General features: G+C 43.0%; 3 protein-coding genes across 3 annotated transcripts in view; 1 reads left to right on the top strand and 2 right to left on the bottom strand.

The window, feature by feature from the left end:
* Positions 1-8,408: 8,408 nt before the first annotated feature.
* Positions 8,409-13,794, bottom strand: part of LOC146987834 (green-sensitive opsin-like) — a 25,857-nt gene continuing 20,471 nt past the window's right edge. Inside the window, exon 6 of the transcript XR_015035862.1 lies at positions 8,409-8,697. The gene's annotated coding sequence lies outside the window, so the exon portion shown is untranslated. The remainder of the gene's footprint in view (positions 8,698-13,794) is intronic.
* On the bottom strand, positions 8,614-10,301 carry LOC146987838 (green-sensitive opsin-like). Its single transcript, XM_085777244.1, has 5 exons — positions 9,866-10,301; positions 9,576-9,744; positions 9,305-9,470; positions 8,951-9,190; positions 8,614-8,850 (listed from the first exon to the last, which is right to left on the bottom strand). Exons 1-5 carry the CDS (start codon positions 10,248-10,250, stop codon positions 8,752-8,754), a joined length of 1,059 nt encoding a protein of 352 aa, XP_085633370.1. The 5' UTR covers positions 10,251-10,301; the 3' UTR covers positions 8,614-8,751.
* LOC146987837 (green-sensitive opsin-2-like) lies at positions 12,840-13,725 on the top strand. The gene is made up of 3 exons (XM_085777249.1): positions 12,840-13,230; positions 13,352-13,520; positions 13,626-13,725. Exons 1-3 carry the CDS (start codon positions 12,975-12,977, stop codon positions 13,723-13,725), a joined length of 525 nt encoding a protein of 174 aa, XP_085633375.1. The 5' UTR covers positions 12,840-12,974.

Below are 13,794 nucleotides of genomic sequence, written 5' to 3'. Positions count from 1 at the left end.
AGAGAGTCTTAAAAGTCTCACTCACAAATGCAGCGAGGTTTACAAATTAAAAGCACTTTGTAAATGCAGGTCCAACAGTTCATCAATATAACAAGCTCCAAATATGTATTTGATGAAGATTGCAAATACTTCTACATGCAAATATTTGTGAAGATTTTTTCTATTTGTGTGTGCATCGGAAATATGTTTATTAATCTTATTTTTTATCTGAATATCTTTTTTTAACTTATAAATGGAATGAAACATATTTGTGTTTGCTTTGAAAATGTATTTGTGTTTTGAGTCACATATATAGAAATCCCTAAATTTGTGAATCTTCTTTTGTGCATTTATTCATTTCTGTGTGCATTTATTCATTATGAGACTGTTCTAGCTCTATACTAAGCGCCATAGTTATTTGTACACAATAAATCTGTCTCACAACCTGTCTAATTCCATTCTTAACTCATTGAGTGCCATTGACGTCTATGGACGTCAATCAAAATCCAACGCTTGAGTGCCAATGACGTCCATAGACGTCAAACGAGAGGCTAAGGGGGCAGCAACTGCTCGTACTTGTTGTATTTTTTTTTCTTTTTTTTTGGGGGGGGGGGAGACTCTCTTTCACAAAAATGCATTCTTCTCAGCTTTCTAGAAAAAAAGTGGTCTTTTTGGTGCAACCAGGCTCTATTCAGCTTAAGATATATCAAGAATGGAACAAGGTACAAACAAATGTTTTTTTCCCTAGTTAAATAGAGAGTCTCCTCTTTCCTTTGAGCTGTTCGGTGTTTTCAGAGTCATAGTACAAAATATTCTCTGGGTCTTGAAATATTACTCAAAATGCCCCAAAACGCTGGCACACGGCACTGACCATTTTATAAAAGGGCCGGCACTCAATGAGTTAATAGTCTGTCCTGATACAAGCTTCTCTGAGTTTCAGTAAATCTCTTTAAAGCTCTGGGTATATACAGGCATGTGATTTTTCCGGAAATACGGATTTTTAGACATGAAAATGCGACCTTTAGTCCATGAGCCAAGACCCCAAAATTGGCCTCCCGCAATCGAACGGGTGGGCAATTTCTAGTTTGTTTTTTTGACTTGGTAGACATCTCTAGTGAACAGTTTGGCATGATAACCATTGCAAACAGGTAGCTTAGTGGTGGTTATCATGTGTTGAATAGGTGGACCGGTAGAGTGGAAACTTGAAAACTGTGTATAGTGCTTGTTCGGTATTATGCTGTTTGTTGACCACTCAGTGCCTAAATCACTTCAAGGATGTTTTTCCCTTTTATCAAGACCCTACTGTAATAATAATAGACTCACCTCAGAAATATGTGAATGAAAATGTGATAAAAATTAGAACATAGGCCTACACATGAAATAGCCAACATTTTTAGAGTGTTTTACTTTTCATGCAATAACAAGAACAAACAAATATTTTTTTACACAATTAAAATCAACTAAAGAGCTTGCTCCTTCTGTCACAAATAATGTGGAGCATACTGCCAGTACAGTATTTCAAGTGTCCCTCTGTCAACGACCTACGCCTGGCCAACAGCCTGAACGAGTTCTACTGCCGCTTTGAAAGACAATGGGACAGACCTGATATCCCCCACACCTCCAACCACCAGCCATTCATCAGCAACAGCTCCTCCAAACCTGGATCACCTACACAGCCCCACACCCAAGTGCCACCCTCCCCCACACCTCTCACACCTCTCTCCATCATAGAAATCAAATCAAATCAAAGAAGGAGAGGTGAAGAGACTGTTTAAACGGCTGAACCCGTGCAAAGCTGCAGGCCCAAACTCTAGCCGTTTTCCTACTAACATCAGCGGGTCGACGCAGGTTTTTTAAATGCGGGTCGACCCGCTAACAATCGGCATTTGGCTTCTTTCCCATTGACCAAAATGAGCCGGGTCTGTCTGTCTAACCCCCGCATAAACCAGTCGCCCCGCTTTCATTCGCAGTGCGAGAAACACCGTGTCATGCCCCAGCCGCCCGCCACGGAGGACAGCGAGTCTGCCGCGGCCGCCTTATGATGGACGTCCGCGGCACAACATGTCAGTTAAACAGACTGTTGCTTCTTTTTTTTCAATCTTTTTTGGTCAGTGTTCTTTGATCTTTAAATCCCAGTCTTGAATGCAAGCAGAGCTTTGTTTTGGTAGCCTACGTGAGACGCGACTGGTACGATGATGTGGCATCACGTAACGCCCAATGTCATCACATAAATTAGCGGGTTGAGCCGGGTCTGGTGTTCCCACTGCAAGCCGATCAGAGCCGAGCCGATTGAAGGCGATTTTAACCCACGTCGCTTGCCGAGTCATTTGACGTGGGTCGACGGGGGGGCATACATCAGTCCGATTGAAAAGTCCGACAGCTCATTTCTCCGACTACCCATTCTACAGTGTTAAGGTTAGGTTTAGGGTAAGGTTGAGGGTTAGGGCTACTTAAGTCGGAGAAATGGGAGGTCGGACTAATGGACTCAAAAATAAAGAAATGTATGGTCGAAGAAATGGGTAGTCAGACAGACGTCCCGGGTTGACGCGGGTCGGTGCGTTTGTGGGTTTAAACGGGTTTTTTGGCCAGTGGGAAAGGGGTATAAGTCTCCCCCTCCACCCTGAAGCACTGAGCCAATCAGCTGTCTCCGGTGTTCACACACATTTTTAACACCTCACTGGAGAACTGTCATGTGCCAGCTTGCTTCAAGGCCTCAGCCATTGTTCCAGTTCCCAAAAAGACAAGGATCACTGGCCTTAATGACTACAGACCTGTTGCTCTGACTTCTGTGGTCATGAATACTTTTGAGTGCCTCGTCTTGTCCCACCTTAAGGACATTACAGTTCACCTACAGAGCCAACAGATCTGTAGATGATGCTGTAAACATGGCCCTCCACTAGCACCTGGACTGGATCCTACGCCAGGATACTGTTTGTGGACTTCAGCTCTGCCTTCAATACGATCATCCCAGCTCTGCTCCGTGACAAGCTCTCCCAGCTTAATGTGCCTGACTCCATGTGCAGGTGGATTACGGACTTCCTGACTGACAGACGGTAGTTCGTGAGGCTGGGGAAGCATGTCTCTGACACCCAGACCATCAGCACTGGATCCCCCCAAGGTTGCGTCCTTTCTCCTCTGCTGTTCTCCCTGTACACCATCAGCTGCACATCTGGACACCAGTCTGTCAAGCTCCTGAAATTTGCTGACACCACCCTCATCTGCCTCATCTCTGATGGGGACGTGTCGGCCTACAGCAGCGAGACGGACCCTCTGGTGTCATGGTGCAACATGAACAACCTGGAGCTGAACGCTCTGAAGACAGTGGAGATGATAGTGGACTTCAGAAAGGACCAAGCTGCCCTCCCCCCTGTCATCCTCTGTGACTCTACAGTGACCCTGGTTGAGTCCTTCTTCTTCCTGGGCACCACCATCTCCCAGGAGCTCCAATGGGAGCAGAACATCAGCTCCCTCACCAAGAAGCCTCAGCAGAGGATAGGCTATACTTCCTGCTGCAGCTGAAGAAGTTTCACCTCCCTGTGAAGATGCTGGTGAACTTCTACACTGCCACCACTGAATCCATCCTCACATCCTCCATGTCAGTCTGGTATGCTGCAGCTACGGCCAGAGACAAGGCCAAACTGCAGCGTGTCATTCACTCTGCCCAGAGGGTGATCGGCTGCAGCCTCCCATCTCTTCAAGAGCTGTACATCTCCAGGACCAGAGCCAGAATAGCTGCTGACCCCTCTTACCCTGGACACAAACTCTTCAAGCCCCTCCCCTCTGGCAAAAGGCTCCGGTCCATCCGGACCAGGACCTCACGCCACAAGAACAGTTTCTTCCTCTCTGCAGTCAGCCTAATGAACAATGCCCCAGTTCCCCCTAAATAACCCTAAACCTATGGATGTAATATGCTATAATGTTAATGTCATCTTTACTCACTACATCTTAGCCTTCTTAACCTTGGATGTATATATAAACCATTAAAAATGTTCCCTGTATAATGTGATTTCACAAAAGTCCTCTGCTACTTCCTGCTAACAGCAGTATTAAAGCCGATTTTCCCCCTCGCTCCCTCATGCACCCAGTGGAATTAGCGCCAACTAGTGGTGCAAACAAATATTATCTGCAGGGCCTTTCTGCAACTGCAAAGGCGCTCTAAATCATCAGTAGTGGCACACAAATTATGAAATGTGCAACATCGGAGAATGGCCATAATTGGTGTATATGGCATTTTTATGGTCAAAATAGTGAATGCATGATAAATATTGTTAAGCTACTCTTGTGCGAAGGTTATCATACCAATTAATAATCTGGACATATATAGGAATAATAAAATAGCAACAAGAATTTGCCCACCCTTTCGATTGCGATTGGTGGTCTGGCTCATGGACTATTCGTAAATTGTGCAAATCCGCTTTTTTTTTTTTTTTTTTTGAGAGGGGGGGGTGGGGGTGTAGGACCGCCAGACCGCCATTATCCACCATTTAACCCACACAGCCATAGGTGTTGATATTGACCCGACCATTGAGCAGTAACGTAACAAGAAGACGTAGCTGCGGTAGTTTTGTTTTGTTTTGTTTTTTTGTTTGTTTGTTTTTTGCCGCGGTAGTGTTTGTTGGAGCGGAGTGGTGCTGCACGTGATGCGCTGACGTTAGTGTGTTTACATTTACGACGAGCATTAATTCTCTGTCCGAACCCGTTAAAAAAAAAAAAAAAAAAGAAGCCCGGCCTCACCCGAGTCATATTCTCAGCACGAACCCGGCTCAAACCAGCGCGTCCGGACGGGTTGGGCCATCCATGCTACTTATTAGAGCCCAAAAGACCAGTCCAGAGAGCTGAGGGACAGAGAGAGACAGCACAGCAACAGGTGTGTGTGTGTGTGTGTGTGTGTGTGTATGCGTGCGTGCGTGTGCTACCTGCTGTAAAGGGGGCTCTTCAGGCACAGCTCCCCACTAGACCAGTTCTGAGTTCAGTTTAAGTTTCATACACTCCAGCCATTCTTGCCATTACAATGATAGGGACCTCAGTCAGTAGCCTACTAAATCTGCTTTTTATTTTATTTTATTTAATTTTTTAATAATTTTATTTACTTAACTCATTGAGTGCCATTGACGTACATGTACGTCAATCAAAATCCAACGCTTGAGTGCCACTGACGTACATATACGTCAAATGCAGTTTTCTGCGGCTGGTAAATGGGGAAGCTGTTGCGCACACTGGGTCTCATTCATGAAACGTGAGCAGCACGGATTTGTGTGTAAACCCTAGGGATGTATATCGTTAGGATTTTATCGATACCGATACCCATACCGATACTCCTTATCGGTACTGATACTTATCGATACTCTTATCGATACTACAACATGTAATTTAGTGTAAAAAATAATGATGTTAAAAGATTCAACCTTTTTTTTTTTTTTTTTTTTTTATTAGGGGGGCAGCAACCAGCATAAAAAATTGACAGCAGAGAGGAACACCTCCTTTAAACCCTGAGCAAGTCAACAGTTAACCTGCAGAAGCTGCAGTTAATCTTTCATCATGATAAAATAGGATCTCCTTCTATGGATCTTGATGAATATTTAGCTTTTTTACTCTTGAAGTTGTATTGCTCTGCACAGCTCACGTCAGCTCAGGTGATCTGCATTTCCGATTTCCGCATTCATCAATCTTTTAGTAGTGCTGATTTTTTCGTAGCTACTCACGAAATCTACACCTGCTCCGGACTGTGTGTAGCGCTTGTGTAAATGTAGGAATGCAAATAAATACTGCTTGTCACTGTTGGAAATCACAATTTTAATCCGTATTACTCTCTCTCATGTTCAAAATACGCCGACGCCTTTGAAACACGTAATTTAAACATGACAAACAATTAGACATATTTGGAGAGAGAGACGTTTTAGGGATCGGACACGCACAAACACGTCAAGGCTCCATCTTATGATGATAATAATCTGATATAAAACCGGAAAAAACTTTTTTGTGTTGCTACAGTATAAGCTCGGTGGGCGCACACTTCACCCTGCGTAGCAGCGCAGTCGGCACCGGTTTGGATGGAGCTGTGACAGACGGCTGGTGCTTCTGTAACAATATAACCTGCCTATATAACTTCATGTGTTGATACAACCATGCTCCTCTACAGCTGAGGCTGTGAAGAGCCTCCTCCTCCCGTCGCTGCTGTAGCTCTGGAGTTGTGTGTATTTATTTATTTATTTATTTATTTTTACATGTTTCATATCGAACTATTCTGGCTTTACTTCTTAAACGGTTCTTTAATCAACCAAGCATAGGCCACTTAATTCACTAAATCTGTTTCTTCCCTCGAGCCTTTGACCTGTCCCAGTCACACCACTACTAACAGAAGAGAATTTAATATTTTTTCTGGACTCCACTTCACCCAAAATGACTTTGATCCGTGATCTCTCTTTTTTTCTCTCTCTCCCTCTTTCCTTGTTTGCGTCATGGCCGCCGCAGGTGAGCAGGATGCACCTACCTCCTAATATGGTGGTCAGGATCTCCTTATATGGCTATTCATGTATGGAGATCTATGCTAATTGCTGATCACCGGGGGCGTGTTGTTAGGTTACGATGGGTTGGCATTCATCATCTTACACACGTGTTTACGATCAAATCTGAGTTTCCCGCACCGTTCATGAATCTGGAGTAGAGTTTTAGTAGAGTGAGCTTTTATGTGCAAATCTACACACAGATTTACTCACGTTTCATGAATGAGACCCACTGTGAGTAATTTTGGGGCTTCTGGGATGTGTAAAACGAAGAAGACTGTAGATCAGAGCAAGAAGTGAAGAAGAAGGAGAAGACGAGCGCGATCAGTACGGAGATAAAAAAGTTGGGGGAATGTTTCTATTTCTAGAGAAAAACGATGGGCAGAGCCTGGAACAAGTGTAACGTGGAGCTGGAGGAAAGCTTAGCCACGGATGCTATTAGCATAGCTCCAGCATGAAGTGATCAGAGGAGGCAGGAAAGGTAAACGGATCTAGATGATCAGCACCAAAATGCCAAAGCGAAAGCGGATCGCGGAGTCAGTTTCACCAGCTGCTGTCTGACAGACGTGACGACGAACCGAGAGATCAGCGCGGCCGCGTCCAGCACAGAGGCTGAAGACGCCATGACGTCTCCCTCCCTCCTTCAGAGACGAGGGAATGAAGCAGGAGGAGAAGTAGGAGAGGGGAGGGGCAGAGAGGGGGTGAGGGGAGGGGGGGAGGAGGGGGTAGGACAGGGTGAGGGGGCAGCAACTACAGGAGAAGTAGGAGAGCAGGCATCACTCTGCAGAGTAAGACTCCTACTTGTTGTATTTTAGTTTTTTTTTTTTTGTACAATGAAAAAACATGTGAAATTACATTTTCAGATGTCTTACATGTTTTTGAAGCCAAAATTAAAACGGATAAATCACTGTTTTTCTTGAGAGACTCTCTTTCACAAAAATGCATTTTTCTCAGCTTTCTAGAAAAAAAGTGGTCTTTTTGGTGCAACCAGGCTCTATTCAGCTTAAGATAAATCAAGAATGGAACAAGGTACAAACAAATGTTTTTTTCCCTAGTTAAATAGAGTCTCCTCTTTCCTTTGAGCTGTTTTGTGTTTTCAGAGTCATAGTACAAAATATTCTCTGGGTCTTAAAATATTACTCAAAATGCCCTGAAATGCTGGCACATGGCACTGACCATTTTATAAAAGGGCTGGCACTCAAAGAGTTAAGCAGCTACAAAAATATTAGACATTGGACAAAAATATTAGAACTTTTTCCCCCATCATTAAATATTAAAATGGAGCTAAGTACTGCATGCTTGTTTTCCTTTTAAATACCAATAAGTTCAGTATCAAGTGCTAATTCCACCTGCCACTACTGGTTCTCAGACACATTTTGAATGATCAAAATGATGAAGATTATGTCACAGTGTGTGTAATGTTCACGACACACACTGTAATAATATCTGCACCTATTGTTTGACATGCTGTTTTTGAGGTTTTTTTTCCCCTTAAATTAATTGTTTTCTGTTTGCGTATATACTTTTCATATAAAGTGTCAAAATTATGTCTTTGTGTGTGTGTAATGGCTGCACTGTTGCCGTGTCGTGCTATGGGTCCGTATAATTTCCTGCTTTTTTGTCCTTGGCCAATCACATCCCTGATATAGAATTAAAGCTCCTATTTCATTTAATATTTGGATGGCAGTTTTCATGACCTGATGTTAGAAATTAACTCACTACTGTATGTCAACCCATTTTCATGCATGCATTTATTTAGCTATGCTATGTTTTACAATATATACAATGTTTACAATTCATGATGACCATCCCGGCAAGTGACAAAAACAGTTTTTCAATATGTATATAGTTGCTCATTTAAAAAATAAAGAACAAAAGGTGCTCCAACTCGTGTTAAAACAGACAAACAAACAAACGAACAAACAAAAGAACAAAATAAATATTGTGGCATTTAAAACACATGTTGCTTAAGGGTGTTTATGTAGATTCATTGGTGCCAAATGACCCAGACATCTCAGGGATATCTGTGCCGCAGGGAGACAAAATGAGCATCTATATACACGTGTTCACAGATCTTACAATTATTTGCATTAATTTGAATTCAAATATATTTCCAGCATCCTTCAAAACAAAAGGTGAATACGTGCAGTTCATGAGTTCCATGTAGTTCAGACGTCCATGAACGTAACTCAGTCCACATTGAGGATTATTCAAGGTTAAAGAGAGAGTAAAAAGGAAAATGTCCAGATAAATGAAAATGTCTCTGTATTTAAGAGACAGAGGACACTTCTGTCTTGCTGGTAGAAACTGAGGACTCATCGTCCACCATGCCGCCCATTCCAATAGTGCTGAGCATGCATTGACGGAACTGAAAAAGAGCAAAAAGCATGTTAGAGTAACCAGCAAGTAATGGTCAAGGTGAGTTTAACACTGAAAAGTTGAGGCAAGACTATTTCATAGCAACTAACCTGTTTGTTCATCAGCACATAGATCACCACGTTGTACAAGGCTGAGCTCTTAGCAAAGAAGGCAGGGATGGATGCAGTCAGGGCAGTGAAGGCAGCTCCCTTGTTCATGAAAATCCAGGCAGCAAAAGTAGCATATGGCCCCCAAGCTAGCAGGAAGCCGAAGACCATCAGGATGCACATGCGTGTCACTTCCCTCTCAGCCTTCTGGGTGGACTCTGACTCCTGCTGCTGGGCTGCAGCCTGAAGAGTTTGGTCAAATAAAATTGGAAATGGTCATTAAAAATTACAATGATAAATACATAAAGTTAAGAAGATATCCAAAAGGTCTGTCAGAAGAAGTGGCATTTTACTCACAGCTTTGACTGTCAGCACCAGGCTTCCATAAGTGAAGAAGATGAGGAAGACAGGAGTGAAGAAGTGGACAACAAACATGTACATGACGTATGATTCATTGTTGAAGCCTTCTGCCAGAGTGTAGTAGTCAGGTCCACAGGAGCACTGCAAGCCTTCAGGGAGGTACCTGTGTGAGATGGAAGAAGAGCCATTATTGTAAACAATTAATTATTTTTCACTTTTACCTTTTTAGACATGGATGGTATGTTTGAGTGGTTCTTTGTGTTTTTACCTCGACCAGCCGAACAGTGGGGGTCCGGCGCATGCAAAAGCCATGACCCAGGTGAAAAGGACACCAGCTCCGGCATGAGTATTACTGAACTTGAAGCTTCCCATGGGTTTGCAGACGACGATGTATCTCTCAACAGCCAGGACGACCAGAGACCAGAGAGCAACTTGACCTGCAGAGAGAAAAGAGGGAGAAACTTTAAGGTTAACTTGCAACAGTTCAATGCAACTACAGTGCCAAGAAACATTGAGGAGAAATCTAGAAATCAGTTGGGGTCTTAGCTGACATTTTACCTCCAAGCGTGGCCATGAATCCCTCAACAGCGCAGGCAGTGGCTCCAAGAACGAAGTAGCCATTAAAAGCAGAGATGATGGTGATGGTGAATCCGAAGGCGCACATGATGAGACCGGCCACAGCCAGGTTGACCAGGATGTAGTTGAGAGGTTGCTGGAGTTTCTTGTTCTGCATAGTTACCAGCAGCGTCAGACCATTGATGGGAGTTCCGGTGCAGATCAGGAAGAACATGTAGAAGGCTAGAAGCTTGAACATGATGGGATCCACCATGTAGTACTGTGGATATTCAAAGGGACTTCTAACAACCCCAGTCTTGTTGGAAAAGGGGATGTAGAAGTTCTTTCCCTCTGTGCCATTGGGCTCGATTCCTCCTTCCCAAGCCATTTTGGTTGTGTGTTGTTGTACTGGGCTTCTTCACCAAAAGAGCTCAGTAGTGCTGGTGGGATCAGGAGTCAGAGTGCAAGGGTGTGATTTTATACCTCACCACTAACCCTATTGGCAAACTGCTAAACTGAGATTACAGGATTGGAAGGAAGTGCGTCAAGAGACCCATCTTAACACACTGGATAAAGAGGCTAATTTTCATTTTCCGTTTCTCTTAAGTTTTCCTTGCACCATAAGATTGTATTTGAAGTTGTATTGGATATGAGAGAAAAGAGGGGGGAGACCCCACACACACACACCACCACCACCACCACCCTCATTTGCATGAGAACATAGAAAATATTTAAAAGAGAGATATGGAGACCAGTGGCTCAGTCTGGCCAAGAACCACCTTGGGTTTATGTCCATTTTTGTGGGGATAAACTCTACTGCCATTTCCCTTTTGAATTCTGAATAGGGTAGGAGTTGTACCTGATTGATTGATTGATTGATTGATTGATTGATTGATTGATTGATTGATTGATTGATTGATTGATTGATTGATTGATTGATTGATTGATTGATTGATGCTCCAGTGTTTGATCTGATTCTGTTCCTTGTTGTCCATCTTTTCATCAAGCATTTTTGTACCTCTGCCTGATCTAATTGCTTGACTGGTGTTTGACCCTGATTGATAATAAAAAGTGATTGTGATTGAGATTTACCGCTTGTGTTGCTCTGCACTCTGTCCTCTGTCTCTGGTGATTGTGACACAGTATAGGCTACTGTATCCTACAATTCTGAGCTGGAATCTTAATCTGCTACTTTATAACTGTTGTACTCTACTCTACCTTATAATATTGAATTAGCATGTTTTTAGTACAATTTGTTTGATAACTGTTGCAGTTATCGAACAAATTGTACAAAGCGGCGGTCCACGCAGCAGTATTTGTCCATAATGGTTGTGAATGGTGCTCACTTTTCCTCGTCCAAAAAGACACACCAAAAGTTAGTTAATTAGTTAATTTAATTTATTGAAAGAGGACAGTGTACATTACCATTAGTCAATTGAAAAAAACAAAGAAAAGATGGTTTTACCAGATTTAGCCCTCGGGCTAATTTCCATCTGTAGTCCTGACACTCACAATACAAAACACAATAAAATACAGATGCCAAAGAATACACAACATAGTGCAATACAGAAAGGCCCAAGACATAGAAAGGCACAGATAAACACAAAGGCCCACACACACGGGCCACACCTGTTAACCCTTGGGCAACCGGGGGACTACATTGAAAACACATACATCTCCTCATTCTAAAAGTAGGATCACAGAACACCACCTGGTGGGCCAGCAGCAGCTCCTGGGGCCGATAAAGTGCATGGAGTTAGCATTAGTGCTGATAAGTTAAAGTGCTGGTTAGTTAAAGTGCTAGTTTTCTAGAGTAAAGTGCTGTTTTTCCCATTTAGGATAGTTAAAGTGCAAGATGCTCGTAGCACCAGGGAGAGTAAAATAATAATGGAAATAAAAATGCTAACAATTTATAAAAAAAACATTCAGATACCTCCATACTGCTTGTCTGTAATGTCCCTCTTGTATTGAAGCCCCAACATGAGAAATTGTTCCGAAAAAAAATTAATAAGTCTATATTTTAAGCTTGTTTGTAGCAGAAGCTCCCAGTGTCTCAGTTCACTGCTCTTCCTGTGTGATTTGCACTGACCGGCGGAACTATTTCTCATGTCGGGGCTTCAATACAACACAATAGGGTAGGGCACTGTTGGATACAAAATAAGATAACCAGGGCCAGTTGCAATCTGAGATTTTTATTTCCGACATTCAGTGGTACAATATGAGATAAATGTGATCAATGTGTCAGAAAAATGCTCATCAAAGTAAATTAATGACTTCTGACTAGAAAAGACGGGGCTTCAGGTTCAGCTTTATTTGTGTCCCCATAGGACAATTATTTGTGCTTTATTTGTGTCATAGTGTGCTGAAACAACAACAGTAGCAGCAACTAAATAAGTCCATAAATGACAGGTAAAGTGCAATCACTGCGTATTATCCGTTTCTGCTATCAACATCACATAGGAACAAGAAACATGAAACAAAGAGCAGAACCACAAAATATCAATCAATCAATCAATCAGGTACGACTCCTACCCTGTTCAGAATTCAAAAGGGAAATGGCAGTAGAGTTTATCCCCACAAAAATGGACACAAACCCAAGGTGGTTCTAGACCAGACTGAGCCACTGGTCTCCATATCTCTCTTTTAAATATTTTCTATCTTCTCATGCAAATGAGGGTGGTGGTGGTGGTGTGTGTGGGGTCTCCCTCTCTTTTCTCTCATATCCAATACAACTTCAAATACAATCTTATGGTGCAAGGAAAACTTAAGAGAAACGGAAAATGAAAATTAGCCTCTTTATCCAGTGTGTTAAGATGGGTCTCTTGACGCACTTCCTTCCAATCCTGTAATCTCAGTTTGGCAGTTTGCCTATAGGGTTAGTGGTGAGGTATAAAAATCACACCCTTGCACTCTAACTCCTGATCCCACCAGCACTACTGAGCTCTTTAGGTGAAGAAGCCCAGTACAACAACACACAACCAAAACGGCTTGGGAGAGAGGAATCGAGCCCAATGGCACAGAGGGAAAGAACTTCTACATCCCCTTTTCCAACAAGACTGGGGTTGTTAGAAGTCCTTTTGAACACCCACAGTACTACTTGGTGGATCCCATCATGTTCAAGCTTCTAGCCTTCTACATGTTCTTCCTGATCTGCACCGGAACTCCCATCAATGGTCTGACGCTGCTGGTAACTATTCAGAACAAGAAACTCCAGCAACCTCTCAACTTCATCATGGTCAACCTGGCTGTGGCCGGTCTCATCATGTGCGCCTTCGGATTCACCATCACCATCATCTCTGCTGTTAATGGCTACTTCGTTCTTGGAGCCACTGCCTGCGCTGTTGAGGGATTCATGGCCACGCTTGGAGGTAAAATGTCAGCTAAGACCCCAACCGATTTCTAGATTTCTCCTCAATGTTTCTTGGTACTGTAGTTGCATTGAACTGTGGCAAGTTAACCTTAAAGTTTCTCCCTCTTTTCTCTCTGCAGGTCAAGTTGCTCTCTGGTCTCTGGTCGTCCTGGCTGTTGAGAGATACATCATTGTCTGCAAACCCATGGGAAGCTTCAAGTTCAGTAATACTCATGCCGGAGCTGGTGTCCTTTTCACCTGGATCATGGCTTTTGCATGCGCCGGACCCCCACTGTTTGGCTGGTCGAGGTAAAAACACAAAGAACCACTCAAACATACCATCCATGTCTAAAAAGGTAAAAGTGAAAAAGAATTAATTGTTTACAATAATGGCTCTTCTTCCATCTCACACAGGTACCTCCCTGAAGGCTTGCAGTGCTCCTGTGGACCTGACTACTACACTCTGGCCCCAGGCTTCAACAATGAATCATGTTACAGATTTGTTTTACATTAGATCTGTTTGAGGGTGTCACAGAGCAGTTAAAGCCACCAGCCACCAGTTAAAGCCACCATGGTAACCTCA

The sequence above is a fragment of the Trachurus japonicus genome, chromosome 5 (assembly GCF_045865225.1).
Source record: "Trachurus japonicus isolate A0001 chromosome 5, Traja_1.0".
Lineage (NCBI taxonomy): Eukaryota > Metazoa > Chordata > Actinopteri > Carangiformes > Carangidae > Trachurus > Trachurus japonicus.
Note: the sequence above shows the minus strand (reverse complement) of the source record. Positions and strands in the feature narration are given on the sequence as shown.